Source organism: Tubulanus polymorphus, chromosome 11 (assembly GCF_964204645.1).
Source record: "Tubulanus polymorphus chromosome 11, tnTubPoly1.2, whole genome shotgun sequence".
NCBI classification, from domain to species: Eukaryota; Metazoa; Nemertea; class Palaeonemertea; order Tubulaniformes; family Tubulanidae; genus Tubulanus; species Tubulanus polymorphus.
In genome coordinates, this window is record NC_134035.1 from 9,987,802 (window position 1) to 10,004,550 (window position 16,749).

The following is a 16,749-nucleotide window of genomic DNA, read 5'->3' on the forward strand; positions in this document are numbered from 1 at the left end:
GTCTAAACCGTGGGAGCCGGCTTCAGATTTCAAAACCAATTTACGAATTTGAAACCGGATGGTCTTAGACTGGTCCCAAGTCCCAGATGTTTACACCGCTAGTTCCGACTCGTCGTCTTCTTCGGAATCTTCATCGAATTCGACCTCGTCGTCGAGAGTTGCGTCCTGATATTGCTGGTATTCGGACACTAGATCGTTCATGTTCGACTCGGCCTCCGTGAATTCTAACTCGTCCATACCTTCCCCCGTGTACCAGTGCAGAAATGCCTTGCGACGAAACATAGCTGAAAAAAAATCAAAAGTCGGTTTTCAGTCAGAGTAACGAGAACGGTGCTGAAAATTCAACCAACATTTCACATTAAGAAATTGTATTAAGCACGAAATCATTGTCTTTAAAAGTACATTGTTTTCTGTATTTGTTCAATTCACTTTTTTTTCTTTTGATATAAAAGAAAACCTTTTATTTTTGGAAGTAAAATCGCTTCGGACGATAGATTCTCCCCTTATGTGAGAAAAAGAAACGCGAATAAAAGGTTCAAATCACCGGTAAATTGTTCGGATATTCGTTTGAAGAGTTCTTGTATGGCGGTCGTGTTTCCCACAAATGTGGCCGACATTTTCAAGCCCTTTGGCGCTATGTCGCATACTGCTGTTTTCACATTGTTCGGTATCCATTCCACGAAATAACTGCTGTTCTTATTTTGAATATTCAACATTTGTTCGTCGACGTCTGAATGGAAAAATAGAACAAAAACGACGCGTAAAGTGAAGCATTCTCGGGAATCATAAGCGGACGACAGGTTTTTGATTAATGGAACTTCCGTTTTAAGTCGATTACTTGCCTTTCATCGACATACGACCCCTGAACAGCGCGCTACATGTCAGATATCGACCGTGGCGAGGATCGCAGGCGGCCATCATGTTTTTAGCGTCGAATATTTGTTGGGTCAGTTCGGAAACGGTGAGAGCGCGGTACTGCTGGCTACCCCTGGCCGTCAACGGGGCGAATCCCGGCATGAAGAAATGAAGTCTGGGGAACGGTACCATGTTGACAGCTATCTTACGTAAATCGGCATTTAGCTGACCTGCAATAATTGAATATTGTCCCGAACATCAGTTATTCACACGACAAAAAAAGCTTTTTCCGATGGATATCTAATACTGAAGTGTTTTAGCTGGGCTTTGTACGTACTCAATTATGCAGTTGTCTTTGGAAAACCTACCAGGAAATCTGAGGCAAGCTGTAACGCCTGACATCGTGGCCGAAATAAGATGATTCAGGTCTCCGTAGGTCGGCGTCGATAGCTTCAACGATCGGAAACAAATATCATAAAGCGCTTCGTTATCGATGCAGTAGCTTTCGTCTGTGTTCTCCACCAGCTGGTGCACGGATAGAGTGGCGTTGTACGGCTCAACGACTGTATCAGAAACCTGCAATATTGGAAATACATTTACAGTAATCCCCACGTTTGAAATTAAAATCTGAATGTTGCCTTGAAAAATAAAGTGATTATAGATTTGATTGCGTGAAAAATTCAAATCTTCTTTGGTTAATCGAAGTTCATATTTAGGCACAAGAAAACTAACTTGAAAGTTTAATGACGCCTCGAAGAATAACACATATTGTTTGATATTACCGACAATAATGAAATATAGTATCAACTATGAACAAGTTACCTTGAATTTGAATATATAGATAATCAAATTGTATATTTAGGATCAATACCGTTATTTTGGATGTGAATATCGAAAATTGAATTTAATTGACCGGCAACCAGTCTAGGCCCGATATATTGATGACGTAGTGCACATCCTCTCAAAAGTAATTATTAGAATCTATCAATCATAAACTAAGAGTTATAAAATATATTCAATAACAAAATTTTTTAGAATAGATATTGAGAACAGTAGCTGTGAACATTATCATTTCTAGTGTTAAAACAACCTTTGGTGATGGAACGACGCTGAATGTACACATGATTCTGTCAGGATATTCTTCTCTGATCTTGCTCGTCAGAAGTGTGCCCATTCCCGCTCCGGTGCCTCCACCTAGCGAGTGCGCCATCTGAAACCCCTGCAGACAGTCGCAGTTTTCCGCCTCTTTGCGAATGACGTCCAAAGCCTGCTCGATCAGCTCGGCGCCTTCCGTATAGTGTCCTTTCGCCCAGTTATTGCCAGCACCACTGTGGCCTGAAAATATGAATTTGACGAAAACAGTCGATTCACTTCATCCTTTGACATAAGATCTGCGGCGCTAAGGCCTTTTTAATTATTCTGAGTACGGATTCGTTTTCAAGAAAAAAGTGGGAGGGCGAGGGGAAAACATTTTTTTTTGAATCATTTTTATTTGATGATTTTTGCAGAATTCCGGGAAGCGGATCCGTACTCCAAGTGATTAATCAAGTTCAACTTACCGAATACGAAGTTATCAGGTCGAAAGATGCTTCCGTATTGACTGGAACGGACCGAGTCCATCGTGCCCGGCTCTAAGTCGATTAGAACACATCTCGGCACGTACGACCCTCCTGTAAAAGATACACACAAGTCATATACTATTCATTTTCATCTTTTCGAAGATGGAACGCTTGGGTCCAGTTCTATAGTTCTGAGTTGAATTCGGTTCTAGAGTTAGAAAATTGAAAAGGAACTTATTTCAAATCTAAGTTAACTTTAACTCACAGCTGTAGATAGCTCAAATAACGTAGTTTAATGGGCTTATACTGATGTGGAGGACTTGAAGCGATTTATAGATCTGTCTGTTGGCCATTGGCAATTTGTTTTTCGATCTCGCGACATCATCTGATATTTTTTGATTGATTGACACATTATTAGGCCTAGGGAATTGAAATAACCGAATGTCTGAAAACTGATCAAGCATTCTTAGTCCGTAAAGACAATATGAAACAAAAAGAGGAATAAAAAGAGTACAAAAATGTTCCCATGAGCTAAAAATCTTTTTTCGACGCCCCGACTATCCTCATCGAGAATACCGAATAAATTGTTAGCTCAAGGAAAACATTTTTGAGTGTTTTTTCTATTCCTAGTGTGGAATCTTATATTACGAATGTCTGGAAATTCGGAATTCTGGAATTTGGAATAAGCAGAAGAAGTGTTTTGTACAGTTTCTTTGTATACAATCATTGAGGCCGCGGTTATTTATGTGTATTAACGTTACTAAATCCTAGCTATGCTCTCGTGTGTTGTATCGATCTGGCGCCGATAATATCGGTTATCGATGACGTCATATCGAGTTTGTTTCCCCTTACCGGCGGCTTCGTTATAATAGACATTGATTCGTTCGATCTGTTGTGTAGAATTTCCGCGATAAATTCCGCTAGAACTGACGCCGTGCTCTTCGGATATCACTTCCCAGAACTGAAACAAAAGGCTAATAAATCATGAAAGGAAAACCGACGCACACACAACACAACATTGGTTCACTGTTGACATAATACATGTACTATGAAGAATTTCTACTGGACATAACTGTACATCTCTCTAATGTAATAAATCTACAATAATCTCGTCTCACTCGGACGTGGCCAACTCAAAATTTTGACTGTGAAATTACGGCTTCCTAACGTATTTTCTATCCTGAACTCGGATTTCGGTTACCTCCGACCGGTTTTGGTCCCGGTTTGTCTGGGTTAGGCGAGGTTTAGTGTATTTCTAAAATATAAAGTGTATATATCTCAACGAATCCCCAACTGTGGAACTGCGAACCCAGGGTTCGTTTCCTAGTTCTAGCGTTAGAAGCTAAATCCATACTGTGAAACAGGGCCATGTGTTCAGTTCATTTCCTATTTCTAGCATAAAAACCGTTAACTCTTCGCAAAAAGAGCGTTTGATGTTAAATGTAGAAACAGTCGGTGACTATTATTCACGGTGGATTTGATGTAAAATGTGTTTCCAGTGAGTAATTATGTTTACGGTCTATTAGTGTTACTTCTACGCATACCTTTGAACCTATTTGATTACCGCACTGTCCGGCTTGCAGGTGCACTATTTCCCTCATCGCGCGGATATAAAGATACAAAAGGGCGAAATGATAGAAAGATGTTTCAAGAACCACTACGAGAACGACCGCGCAGAGAAGAGATCACAATCGGCGAGGTGGTTGGGGCGATACTGACTCGATTGACTCTAGTTGCGTATTCCTAATTAAGGCATCTATATCGCATAAACATACGTTATATCCGTATATTATGGTTAATACTCATCAATGATATATCGACATATAAAATCGATGTTTACAGATACGTGATCAACTAATGAATGAATTTCCTTATGACGTCTTGACGCCATTGGATTATATACATTTTAATGAAGCTCGCTTCACTAGAAACACAATTTGCATAATGATGACATTTAAGTTAGATATCGCCAGTTTGAAAGGCCGGAGTCCAGAAGAAAAGAAAATGCGTTTTTCAGATAAAGTAGCCATGTCACAGTATAGGCTACAATCGGGTCGCACCCTCGTTGATAGGTATATATGAAGAAATACGTCCGAAAAATATGCAATTTCCGAAAGTATGATTGTCAAAATTGCAGTTTTCGACGATCTTTGGCTTGATGAAAAGGGCAACCTCAATAGGAAGAATGTTACGTTGAATAAGAAACAGAATTTTCACATCATACGCGCCGGGGGGGGGGGGCATTTTCTCATTTTGGGTGCGATGCCGAGTCCTCGCTAATGACAGCAAAGAAACGACCGTATGACCTCAAATAAAAACTACAATTGAATTCATCGGTGAACGGAAAAATGGCCAACGAAAATGACTCCCATCTCCTTAATTCAAACAAATTAAATGCATAGATCTTTGACACGTCATTTTTAGATGATTGGGCCAATTCCTAAATTAGTATAGGTAAATTAGTTTGCTTTGGGAAGAGCTGGGAACGCATACAAGTTCTTCCACTCGGCCAGCTAAACGAATGTTAAAGGACATTGATCGATGCCGACGAACGATTACAAAATCTATGTAAAAACTGAATGTGACGCTGGTAATCGTGATATGGATGATCTCCTTCGTGGTGTTGCACATAACATCCATTCCTTTTGAACACGATGGTTTATAGAGTACCGTAACTCAGCTTGATCTGTATTGTGTATAGTGTCCAAATTTACCGTGTTATTCCGAATGCATTGTATGTAATCTACGTCTTGTTTAACTTAGAGACTATATATTATTATGATAACCTCGCGAAAAATAAGTTGATGTCATTAGATATCATAAAGATCAACGTTGATATCAAATGAATGTCGATATGAATTTTCCTTGGCCTTTTTTACCTTCGTCGTTTTTCCCTACATTCGAATACACTATGAATTTGCACGCGGAAGTAAATCTTAACTTCCTCTTCCAAAATGATAGACCATAAAATGAATTAGACAATATAGGATATATAAACCTTAAACAATAGGATATGTATTTGCTAAAGTCTTTATTCGGACAAAATCATAACTCGTGAACATAGGTCTCTTCATGCGTTTACGTTACAGCTGCTGCAATTATTAAAAACACAACGCATTCAATGTATTGTATTATTCGTAATTTACATTTATGTGTACTTGGAAAACACTGGATGATGAAAGACAAATAAATGATATGACGAATAGCGAGTTACTAGTTTGATAGAGAGATGTTTTGTCTGATATAATCAACATTTTTATCGAGCTGGAACTAGCATTATAGCGGCGATTAATGCGATATTGTTGAGAGCGGATTATTCTAACGGACACATTGCTATGTGGCAGCTGTAAATTGTGGGCTATTATAATTGACGACGATTATGTCACATAAATTAGTGTGTAACGTTAGCAACACACTCGTCGCATCGCCGGTGTAGTGTAGGTAGATGTTATATTTGTCGGCGCTAAAATCATGATGTTGCTCACAATGCGCGCGTACTCTTGCACGTGCTATTAGAATGCGGAACTATTGTTCCGACAGAACAATGCACCGGGAATAAAAAGACATCCTGCCGGGGTATTTAGACAAGAGCCGCGCCTAAATTGGGTCATAGTTTCCATGGTGAAAGACACGAGCCATTATGAGCTCTTTTATTGTCGATCGCTGTGAATAGCTGCATGATTTCACTCGCTTCGCTCGGTGTTTTTCTAGCACGCGTTGAGAGCAATCTTTTCGCTCATCTCCCCGTGGCGGCCTGAGGGTTCTCATCGAACTAACACAAAGAACACAAAGCCTTTTTGCCAGGAAGTTGACAAGACAAAGGGGACTTTGCGGAAAATACGACAGGTTGTGGCACGCTCGCAGAGTTGTAAACCTATGCAAAATTGGCCCATAGCGCTAGAAATCAAAAATAGACAGTGGTCTATTGAAAATCATTATACATACATTGGACATTTTAAGTCCTTTTTCAATCATTCATAACAATGAACTCCTACCAGAGAATTAACCTTTTATTCTTACTGTAGCATGTAGTATGATAAACTCCAGTTTGGTAAAAAGAGGTTACTAATATTTAGGAAGGGATTGATTAGCTTTTCATTGACTTGTGGTTAGTGAGTTTTACCGGCACCAAAACGTTTTTGACTCCATGATCCAGTTCCACTGTACAGTTGTGAGTTAGTCGAAGTAGAAATGAGTTCATTTTCGATGAGTTAATTCTAGAGTCAAATCAACTGTGGCACTGGGGCCATTGTTCACGCGGTCGGTTTGTTTTGTCAGCGGAAATGGATAAATTTCACGGTTTTTCTTCTGATATACATGTACTATCAACTATTTCCTCGATTCTCGACTAGGAACGCAAACTGTGGTCAATTTGTATACAGTGTTTATTACAACACGTTTCCGTGCTACTGCCAGTCAACTTCTCAGTCACTAATTGGGTGTGGGTGTTTGTATCGCATGTAAATACCATTCGTCTGAATGTGCAAATAAATTCCGAATAAGCCATGAAACCATATTTGGTACCTGAAATCCTCGTACCGAATTCATAGAGTCATTTGAACTGCCACAAAACTCCTCGTTTAAGAAAGGCTGATAAAAAAAGAACGAACACGTTTGCGTTTATATTATAGATCCTCTACAAATTGGACATTTTTATTGCGAAAAAATGTATTTCTACACATGTTTTTTTTTATAAATGCAAAAAATGCCATTGGAGTAAAGGCCAAAAATAGCTTCTTTCAATATCATCAATAATATTTCATGTATATTTTATATAATATGATACACTTTGCACAATAACCTAGTGAAATGTACAGATACGTTTAAAAACCTGCGTTTCAAGTCAAGTTTCGGTATAGTCACACCTAAAATACTATCTTATATATATATATTATACAAATAAAACTGAAATTTACATTCTGAAAGTTTAAGTTTAGTTATGTATATTACATGACTAAAAAGAGCGTATTTCATATACATATCACCGCGGCCGGAAGGATATTGCACCGAACTATTTTTGACAATAGATTCTCTGATATCATTGTTATCCCCTTCAAACCTTTTTACATTTACAACTCGATAATATGCATACATACATACATATATATATATATAATATACTACATCGACAAATAAAATCTAGGAGATCCATGGTCCCGGTTACACACTCGATGAATGAATGGAAATTAAGAATACGTTTCATTCAAAGAACAAGAATGTGCACGTTACTCGTCATTTACATGTCGACAAATCTAGAAAATTCAGCAAATCTGTGATGAGATCAATTCTATCATATGATTATGTGTGATATTAAACGATCGATACTTTAATAATAAAGTGATTTCATCCGAGGAAAAGTGCTCCCTAAAATACGTAATAAATAAATATATTCTTCACTCTGTTGTCCATTTTCGTTTGTTTTTTTTTTGGTAGTTAAGTTATGCAAAATTATTTCATTAGAGATACAAGTTAACCAAAAGGAAAAAAAATATTTTCTTATTTTATAAATATATAGATTTTCAATCGAGATTATTAGCAAGGCGTTGCAAAATAATAAAACAGTAATGTAAATATCAAATTTAAAAAAAAAAAAAAAACGAAGTTCAACTTTAATCTGCAGTTTTTTTTTATCGGTGAAATGAAAAAGCACATTCAAAAACAAACGCAATCATCCGGAACGGAAAAACAAGTTCCGGGCTTAGTCATCACAGTTTATCACATATTCGTTCGTTCGTTCGTTCGTTCGTCAAAGGAGGCTTCGCAGTACCTGCCTGTTTATTTATGTAGATCGTTCATGCGAACACCAACTCGCGCACGTATACATTCACGTTGACCTTGGCACTACATTGTGCGTTGTTGTTATTCGTCTGTACATGATATATCGATTGAATCACTACTCTCTCACACACACACAGGTAGGGGAGCTATTTTCTCCCCCAATTTGCTGCCTATGTTTGCGTCACTATCTAAAACAAGTTCACGCTAGTCTTCTTGGTTAGTCGTCGAAACAAAGAAGACTCTTTCTCACACAAACAATCCATTTAACCAGCTAGAAATTGAAATTAATCACACGATTTGTCCCGCATATGCGTTCTTCTATAGCACCGATATTTGTAATCAACTGCAAACGTTCAGTCACTCGAAATCATTATGGTTCTGAAAGTTAGGTATTTCTTTCACAACAACAAAAACTGATCACAATATAGGTAGACACTTTGAGCTTTTCCGAAACGAAAGAATTGAAATGCCGCAGAAATGTTAAATATTGAAGTTTGAACACATGTAAAGGTCGATCTAGGAAAACATGGCGAATATGCTTCTTGTCGGAGCAGATCAACTAGATACGAAAGCTGCCAACTGTCGGATGTTGATATTATGATGATGGTGGTCAGAGCTATTGTAGAACTGTTGATTACAGGATCTGGAAGTTGTGGTATTTGATGCGCTCGTTTGATTTCGGTTCGTTTTCTCCGCTACCGGAGCCGTTTCGTTGCCGTTCTTCTTGTCCAGTTCGTCCTCACCCGAATACAACACGCCAATGCTTCCATCTTCACCAATTCGATACGATACCTCTTTAGGGTCGACCCAAATCGTCAGCTCGTTCGGTAAATTGTTCAGAAAGTTTACGCCGAGCCCGCTCTCGTCTGCGGCTCGCTTCAGAAGCGGTTCGACGCTATGATTAATACGAATACATCTATAACCACTACCTCTAAATGGACGTTCTGGAAACCAATGATTTTGATACCTCTCGGTTAGAATTCTCTGTAGACATCTATCGAAATTGTCGACATCGACCAGTTCTCCTCTGCTACAGCGTTTCAGCAAATTACAGAGAAATCCAGTCGCAGCATTTATTTCTTTGTTCATGGTGGTTTACTTGTAAACAACAACACTACCGTTCATTAACGCCCAAAGTATGAGTCAGATTCAAGCTTCTGCTGACTAAAAGTATAGCTTACACTATCGGTATATATCTGCCGAGGTAGTTGAGACCCAGTTGGTATCACAGTTCGTTTTATAATGATTAATATCGCCCAGATATCAGCACTTTTTGGCAATTCCTGCTCGCTCGATCACAGAAGCGCTTCTCTCAGCAAAAACCTTTGTGCATAATTTATTTACATGAGCCATACGCCCTGACGTCACGATGATAGCGTCATATCGCACCAATCAACGCTGCCGGCACGATCGCCGTGTTCCAAATATGGGTGATTCGCCATTGTGTCTTTCTTCGGAATTAACTGCGGTACTAGAAACGAGTGCACAATGGATCATGATGTACCCGATGAATCAAATTATTCGATATGATTTAACATATTTTCTTGCTTTCAAACCTAACCTCAATCCGTATGATAAAAATATTGAATTTTCGATCTGAAATACCATATTTTCTACGCAGATTGGTTTTTCCTTTTAAATGTTGTCTACGCTAGATGCGTTGGTACATCATGCTTGTTATTGTGTGGGTTTCCCTAGCAGTGACGTCAAGCCATTTCCCCTACCGTCCTCCATCAATGGTTCCAGAAATAACTGTAGGCCACACAGAGAGCAATTATACTAGAGCGTGTGTATCAAAGCAGGTGTGCCCTATATCATCCTCTGAGAGATGGCCATACTCATGGCATACTGTAGAAAAAGAGGAAATATTGTCGCACATTAGTATATTCAGAAAAGTATATTCATCACACTTCCCTGGTATATTGTATCGTCGTGTACAGCGACAGATATTTTCGAATGGAAATTTACAAGTCGTTGAGATCAGGCATTCATTATGCATACATGTAGTTTATTTATTCTAGAACACACGGCATAGTCATGTGCGCATAGGAACATGAGCTGAGGGTTTTTTTCTTATCGTGACAATGATAATTTATTACGTGTACTTGATCTCGTCGAGGCACTTGAAATTTTGTTGACATCGTTATCGTAATATAATTAAAACTTGAATATCGGAGTTCAGGTCGCTGCTTGTTCCAGAAAAACAAACTGATAACGCACAAAGCGCAGACATTTCGCAATATATGTATATATTTATTTATAAGTTTACCGTACTCAGTTTACACTTGGTTGATTCACATGTAAACACTTACTTAGAACATAACTACACAAACACCTCAGAATAAAGCGATCGAACCTAATTCGACCTTTAATTAAATACTCTCGGGAATAATGGAGTGAAAATAGTTTCCACTTTTGACACGTATACAAAGAAATTTGGTCTTTAAGTATAGTTTGAACAATATACGATAAAATAATCTTAGATGAACTTGTAACATCCATACGGTTAATAAGATAAAATCCCACTATTTACAGATTAAAAGAATTTAAAAACCAGAATTTATTTATTCAATCAAAAATATATAAGAGACACGACGTTTCGATCACACCTGACGATGATCTCTAGGGTGAGATCGAAACGTCGTGTCTGTTATATATTTTTGATTGAATAAATAAATTCTGGTTTTTAAATTCTTTTAATCTGTTAATAGTGGGATTTTATCTTATTATCCGTTCACCATGTTTGAGTGTGGTTATCGTTCTACACATACGGTACTTGTAGTATTTCTTCGCACCTGCAGGTTTGTACATGTTTTTCATACTTGAGCGCTGAACTAGAAATGTATTGTCTCACAGTCGCGCTATCGTAGATTTTTAACGAAACGAACTCCCGTATCTAAACGAATGGCTTATTGCTATTCCTGGATGGTATTAATAGATGATAAAATACTTGTGATTATGAATATGATGTAGACGAGTGAGTCGATGATGATTGCGATATAAAACCAGGCAACCGGTGTTAAGTGCCTCGCGTCTAACTCTCGATCCGATACTTTTCTTTTTTCCATAATATCTTTAAGGTAATCATTAATTTTCCCTCCGGTTATTTTCCCTACAGTCAATTTCCCTCAAGTCATTATCCAACTGATCGTTTTCCCTCCTAAAATGATCGTTTTCCCTCCAAAAAAATATAATGTAATAAAAAGAAGCGACTTTTGTAGAACGTTCACTTTTCTAAACTTGACAGAAGAACGAATAGTTTACGAGTCCAATATAGATAAATTCTATGCATATAACAAATGACAGTGATTCCATCTGCAAGCCCTCGCTATGTCGTTTTTAGTCTGCAGAACATGTGATTTCTGCGACCAAAAACCTAAGAGCAGAGCCGTTTAAAACAACTAATGAGTAATGGATTTTGTCACCGTCTATCTAGTTTATACGTCCATGGTCTAACTAAGTAGGCTGTTAGTAGTTGAATAAAACACTCTGATCCGTGTCAACTGAAGACGTTCCGCAATAGAATTTTATGATAAATTCTATTAAAACGAAATAACTTTTCACCGTGGGCCTACACAGGGCCTACATATTACAAGTTTACCGCAATAAGTTTAAACCTGTGGTTTCGTTTTGATAAATTCTAAAATATGAAATTCTACTGTGGGACTTCTTCATCCATCTAAGTCGGCTATGCATTCTTAAAATAGAATGATACGATATTCCATATAAACCCGTTTTCATACGCACCCATATTATAATCAGTAGGCCATATGTTTCAATCATTTTATTCTAAAACTGACCAATAATACCGTTTGTGATGCCGCATATACTAGCCACGATACGTATGATATGACACAAGGGACTATTATATACAAAGTGCAGAAACCATGGCGCTTTAAAACGCATTCTTGTAGTACATTCGTGGACAAAAAACTGCCACAAAGACTAGTCGCTAGGGGATCAATCACATACTGCAGCGCAACATACGTATACGTAGGAGCGTTTTACGACGTACAAGGCGTAGCGCACACGTGATCTCGGAACTATCATTCTAGTTCTTCCATTACCGCAATTAGTAGAATATCACCACTATGGATGTAATGGCTTTGACACTGCTTGTTCTGGTAGCATCGTGTTTACTCGGTAAGTTTACCAACCGATCATATTATCATCGATTAAAATTGATTTTAAGCACTGATCCTCGTCCTTCATTTAACCGTTCATTACGTTGAGTCCCCTTGGACCGGATTCCAATATCTGGGAAGGTTATTTATCATACGTGGAATTTTTGGAGTATCGATTCTAAACGGGTATTTGTGGATATACGTATCGATCATTTTGTGTCCGCTGTCTCGCGCTGTCTGGTAGATACCAACAACACGATGTCTCTGGACTGCAAAATGGTTGCAATACACTCTCCTCTCGTTTATCGATCGCAGTTTCCGTGATATCCATATTCCGAAGTTTCCGTGCAAATAAAAACGTATTACTATTTTTGGAATGCCAACTTGTCTACAAATTGTTGGTGATTTTCTTTCGGATAAAAATGTTTGCAAGGCACGTCATATTGCACTACGGAGCCCCGGGATATGAACACATAATCCCCAAGCATTCATGCACGTAATGAATTTGAATAAGCTAAACATTCGTTCAAAAGCGCGATCGAAATTTTCATATTCTATTTTGTTCATTCATTTTCCTGCATGAATTACGCCATTCATCCACCATCTAAACTGATACACACATTAATGTTTTACATTCGTGTTAACTAATTCAGTATTTGTATAATGATAGAAACTCTATCGTCAAACTTTTATGCCGAAATTACATAACAATATTTAGAACAAAGATGAGACGGTTAACCGTATACGAAGATGATAGTATGGGTGTTAGCACGGATAGCATATAGCTCAAAGAGTTCTTTCTACTATCCTGGAATAGTATCAGTAGAGTTATAAATGAACAGACTCACGTGCTGAAGGATGTTACATGAATTACTTAAAAAATCTGACGCATTTGAAAATGGATTACCGCGTACATTTCTCGGAATGAATTTCTTCCGCTCTTCTCTGTAGAAAAGGCAGCTTAAAAATACGTGAAATTCGTCTTTTCGTTTACATTCATGTTACAATAACTGGCAAAATCTATCATTTGCGGAATTGTGGAGGGGGCTGGGGGCGTGTTTTGTTTCGACAGAAAAGGTATGACTTGAACATCCAAATCAGCACATGAAATCATCATATCATACTTTTATACATAAAAGATACCATACCTATTCAGTTTTTATTTCTTTTTAGAACATCATACGATATATTAAGTAATTGGAGCTATATTTCAACGGACAAATATATCATTTCACAATTTTCTTTTCACAGGAACATCGCGGGCATTTGAGTGTTACTCGTGTTCGTCTGAAACTGATTCTAAATGCGGCAACGTAGTTGGAGTGCTGATGTCAAAAAAGGAAACATGCGGAAATCTTGTTAACACTTGCGAGGTGAGACCTAAGCACTAGGCTTTTTTTCTAGATAAGTACCGCTTTTCAAATTGCAATAACCTCACGAAGGAATTTTCGTGTGTGTGTGTGTGTACTCATAGGTTTTCAAATGGAAAAATCCCGCTGGAACTGAGATCATCGAAAGAAGATGCAGCGCGATCGCCATAGGTATTAACCAAGGCACGTGTGAAGCCGGTTTGCTGATGGAGAAAGCTAAACGCAGCAGTTCATGGGTGAGCGGTGCTTGCTGCTCGAGCAGTAGTCTCTGTAACAGCGCCAGATCGCTCGCATTCTCCTCGTCCGCGTTTCTCATAACTGCTGTTCTTATGGCAAAACTAAGCCTTTTCTAATTTTGATAAGTTTGGCTCAATTCGTGACCTAGGATTTAGTTTTTTGGTAACGGATACACATGTTCATTGTAAACATATGCTATCAACCATATAGTTAAACGATTAACATTCATATAATACATATTATAAGCAAAACCATATATTGATGTTGCGATTGTTTCGGCTTCGAAACACAAACGCCACTTATTAAGCACCAGCTATCAATGCGCGAATTCCTTATGATGAAACTTCCAACTCATTTTCTTAGGTTGCTATTGATATCGCGTCGATCTCGTTCAGTGAAGGCGAACAGACCGCGCGGGATATAAAAATACGGATAAACAAATCATTAACTAATATCTTAGTCGTCTCTTTCCCCCTCTTTCTTGAGTCCGAATCAAGTCCAATCTTTTCTGATTTTTTTTTTCTTTGCCATATGACATCTACGATGTATTAGGAACATTTCCGTTATGAATAAATTCAAATTGTATATTATCCAGCCAACCTATTTTTAAGTACAGGATGCGCTACAAAAATCGATGTAAAACAATAATTATCGTTGCAATAATCGCGGTCATCGCCGCTATTCGTGCCGACACTATTAGCCAATCGGGAGCGAGGTTTTCCATATTGCAAAAATCCTCGTCGCAACAGTAGATGCATTCCGATGGCGTCGTTTTGCAAATGCGAACGTCATTTAACCCCGCGAGTGCTTTACAATAAGCCGAAGCAACGCAACCCTACAAAATAAGATTATCATATAAATCGGCGTTCATCTCGTTGGTAACGGACTATTCCAGATACTGAAAATAAATGTGTTATCAAAAATACCCTTTTATGTATTTTTGAAGTTACGCGTATGTATCTTTTTTCTAAACGTTCATTCTTGTTTTTCAAATTAACCGAAGACTTGTTGGACGATTTATAATCTGTAAATATGTATTTCGCGTGACTCCGTGTTAAAAATGTTGTATAACACGACTGATGCGTTGTAGCGAGTGACTTTTCAATTCTTTTCGTTTATGTTTGTAAACTATAAATAAAATTTCTATTGGATAGGTAAATGTGTTCATAACGTTCATTTTTGATTCGGTTGTTTTATCGATAGGTCGGGAAAATCAGGGAAACTTCTCAGCGAGAAAATTTGAGTTACATGGATTTTGAACTGGATCCTGCAGATCAAATTGAGGAATTGATTTTGAGATGCTTTAAAGGTATCGTAGATAGAATTGAAACTGTCTCACAGTCGCGCTTACTTCTAGCGAGACGTGTGAGCTACGAATGGCGATTTTCATATTCACATCTATTCAACAGGCTTATGACAATGCCGAGAAAAGGTAAGGCAGAGGACAAGAGGAACGGTAAACCAAGTGAATCGTAAGATCATAATCCACAATCTACAAATTAGAAGAATTTAAAAATAAGAAATTCATTTATTCGAACAATCTAAAATATATAAAATACACGATGTTTCGATCTTACCCTATAGATCATCGTCAGGTGTCAGGTGTGATGCTGACGATCTCTATAGGGTGAGATCGAAACGTCGTGTATTTTATATATTTTAGATTGTTCGAATGAATAAATTTCTAGTTTTTAAATACTTTTAATTTGTAGATAGTGGGTTTTTATCTTACCATCCGTTCCTCACGTTTGAGTGTGGTTATCGTTCAAGTGAATCGTATTTCAGTTCATGCTCAAAGACTTTGCGACAGCTCACGGGCAAAAATCGTCGCAAACAAAGACGCGTCAACGAAAGGATCAGGCCACATGTTGCTGCGCAACAAAGGCAGGCGGAGCTCGCGGATGATCTTGATCTTTTAGTTGAAATACTACCATTATCGATATCATGTTTTTGACACTGATTGTTATAATAGCATCGTGTATACTCGGTAAGTTTATCATCGCCCAGCCCTTCGCACTATCTCTTTGAGTTTGATTAAATCTCATTTGAAAGGGGTGGTTTATGCACAGTATGCGCACAGTTGCTGAAACGTTTGTAAATTTTCGAACGTTGTTCAAAAGATAACGAACTTCAAAGTATAGAGAAGCCTAAATTTGTACTTAAGTGGCCAAAGTTTTGTATGTCGCTTTCGTGTCGCGTTATTGTATATTTGTGAAATACATTTTGCATATATAACTAAAAACTAAAAACTAGAGATTTATTCTATATGGTTAGAAGTTGTCAAAATCCATCTCAGGACCAGTGAAATATAAAACATGCATCGCAAATAGTTTTTAGTAAAGGGAAAAACGATCAAACAGTACCCCAACAAAATGGCGGCTTCATTCATATTTTTCTTATTTTCATAGGACCGTCGCAGGCACTGCAATGTTATACATGTTCATCTGAGATTGATCCCAATTGTGGCAAGCCGAATGCAGTGCTGATGGCACATAAAACAGACTGCGAGAAGACAGTTGAAACATGCGAGGTGAGCAAGCATCAAAATAACAGAGTAGTTGTGTAGACGCCATCCTAGCAAAAACTCCAACATCGCATTTTAACAACGTACTCGCAATCTTACAACAAACTCGCAATCTTACGACCAGCTCCCAATCTTAAAACCAACGTTGGATTTCTTACAACCAACTCGCAATCTTACAACCAAACGCGTATCGTTGATTTTACGACAATTTGTAGGTCAGCGCCACGTGGTGCACGATGACGGCATACTAAAAGAACTACAGCGCCACCTGGTGTACGATGATGGCATACTGTAAGAAATAC

At 38.1% G+C, this 16,749-nt stretch overlaps 3 protein-coding genes across 3 annotated transcripts; 1 reads left to right on the forward strand and 2 right to left on the reverse strand.

Annotated features, from left to right (window-relative positions):
* Nucleotides 1–90: 90 nt before the first annotated feature.
* Nucleotides 91–4,015, reverse strand: LOC141913322 (tubulin beta-4B chain-like). Its single transcript, XM_074804826.1, has 8 exons — nt 3,959–4,015; nt 3,267–3,375; nt 2,415–2,525; nt 1,946–2,190; nt 1,224–1,431; nt 843–1,085; nt 545–730; nt 91–284 (listed from the first exon to the last, which is right to left on the reverse strand). Exons 1-8 carry the CDS (start codon nt 4,013–4,015, stop codon nt 91–93), a joined length of 1,353 nt encoding a protein of 450 aa, XP_074660927.1.
* Nucleotides 4,016–7,033: 3,018 nt separating this feature from the next.
* On the reverse strand, nt 7,034–9,522 carry LOC141912709 (protein BTG2-like). The gene has a single exon (XM_074804056.1). It carries the CDS (start codon nt 9,279–9,281, stop codon nt 8,748–8,750), a length of 534 nt encoding a protein of 177 aa, XP_074660157.1. The 5' UTR covers nt 9,282–9,522; the 3' UTR covers nt 7,034–8,747.
* A 2,614-nt stretch (nt 9,523–12,136) lies between these two features.
* On the forward strand, nt 12,137–15,076 carry LOC141912746 (uncharacterized). Its single transcript, XM_074804119.1, has 3 exons — nt 12,137–12,335; nt 13,568–13,689; nt 13,791–15,076. The coding sequence occupies exons 1-3, from the start codon at nt 12,284–12,286 to the stop codon at nt 14,037–14,039; spliced, it is 423 nt and encodes a 140-aa protein (XP_074660220.1). The 5' UTR covers nt 12,137–12,283; the 3' UTR covers nt 14,040–15,076.
* Nucleotides 15,077–16,749: the final 1,673 nt, after the last annotated feature.

Coding starts and splice junctions, on each gene's coding strand:
- LOC141913322 (XM_074804826.1), bottom strand. CDS start 4,015: ATGAGGGAAATAGTGCACCTGCAAGCCGGACAGTGCGGTAATCAAATA. Junction 2,526..3,266: donor CTATTATAACGAAGCCGCCG/GTAAGGGGAAAC, acceptor TATCTTTTACAG/GAGGGTCGTACGTGCCGAGA. Junction 1,432..1,945: donor GCGTCGTTCCATCACCAAAG/GTTGTTTTAACA, acceptor CCAATATTGCAG/GTTTCTGATACAGTCGTTGA.
- LOC141912709 (XM_074804056.1), bottom strand. CDS start 9,281: ATGAACAAAGAAATAAATGCTGCGACTGGATTTCTCTGTAATTTGCTG.
- LOC141912746 (XM_074804119.1), top strand. CDS start 12,284: ATGGATGTAATGGCTTTGACACTGCTTGTTCTGGTAGCATCGTGTTTA. Junction 12,336..13,567: donor GGTAGCATCGTGTTTACTCG/GTAAGTTTACCA, acceptor TTCTTTTCACAG/GAACATCGCGGGCATTTGAG. Junction 13,690..13,790: donor ATCTTGTTAACACTTGCGAG/GTGAGACCTAAG, acceptor GTGTACTCATAG/GTTTTCAAATGGAAAAATCC.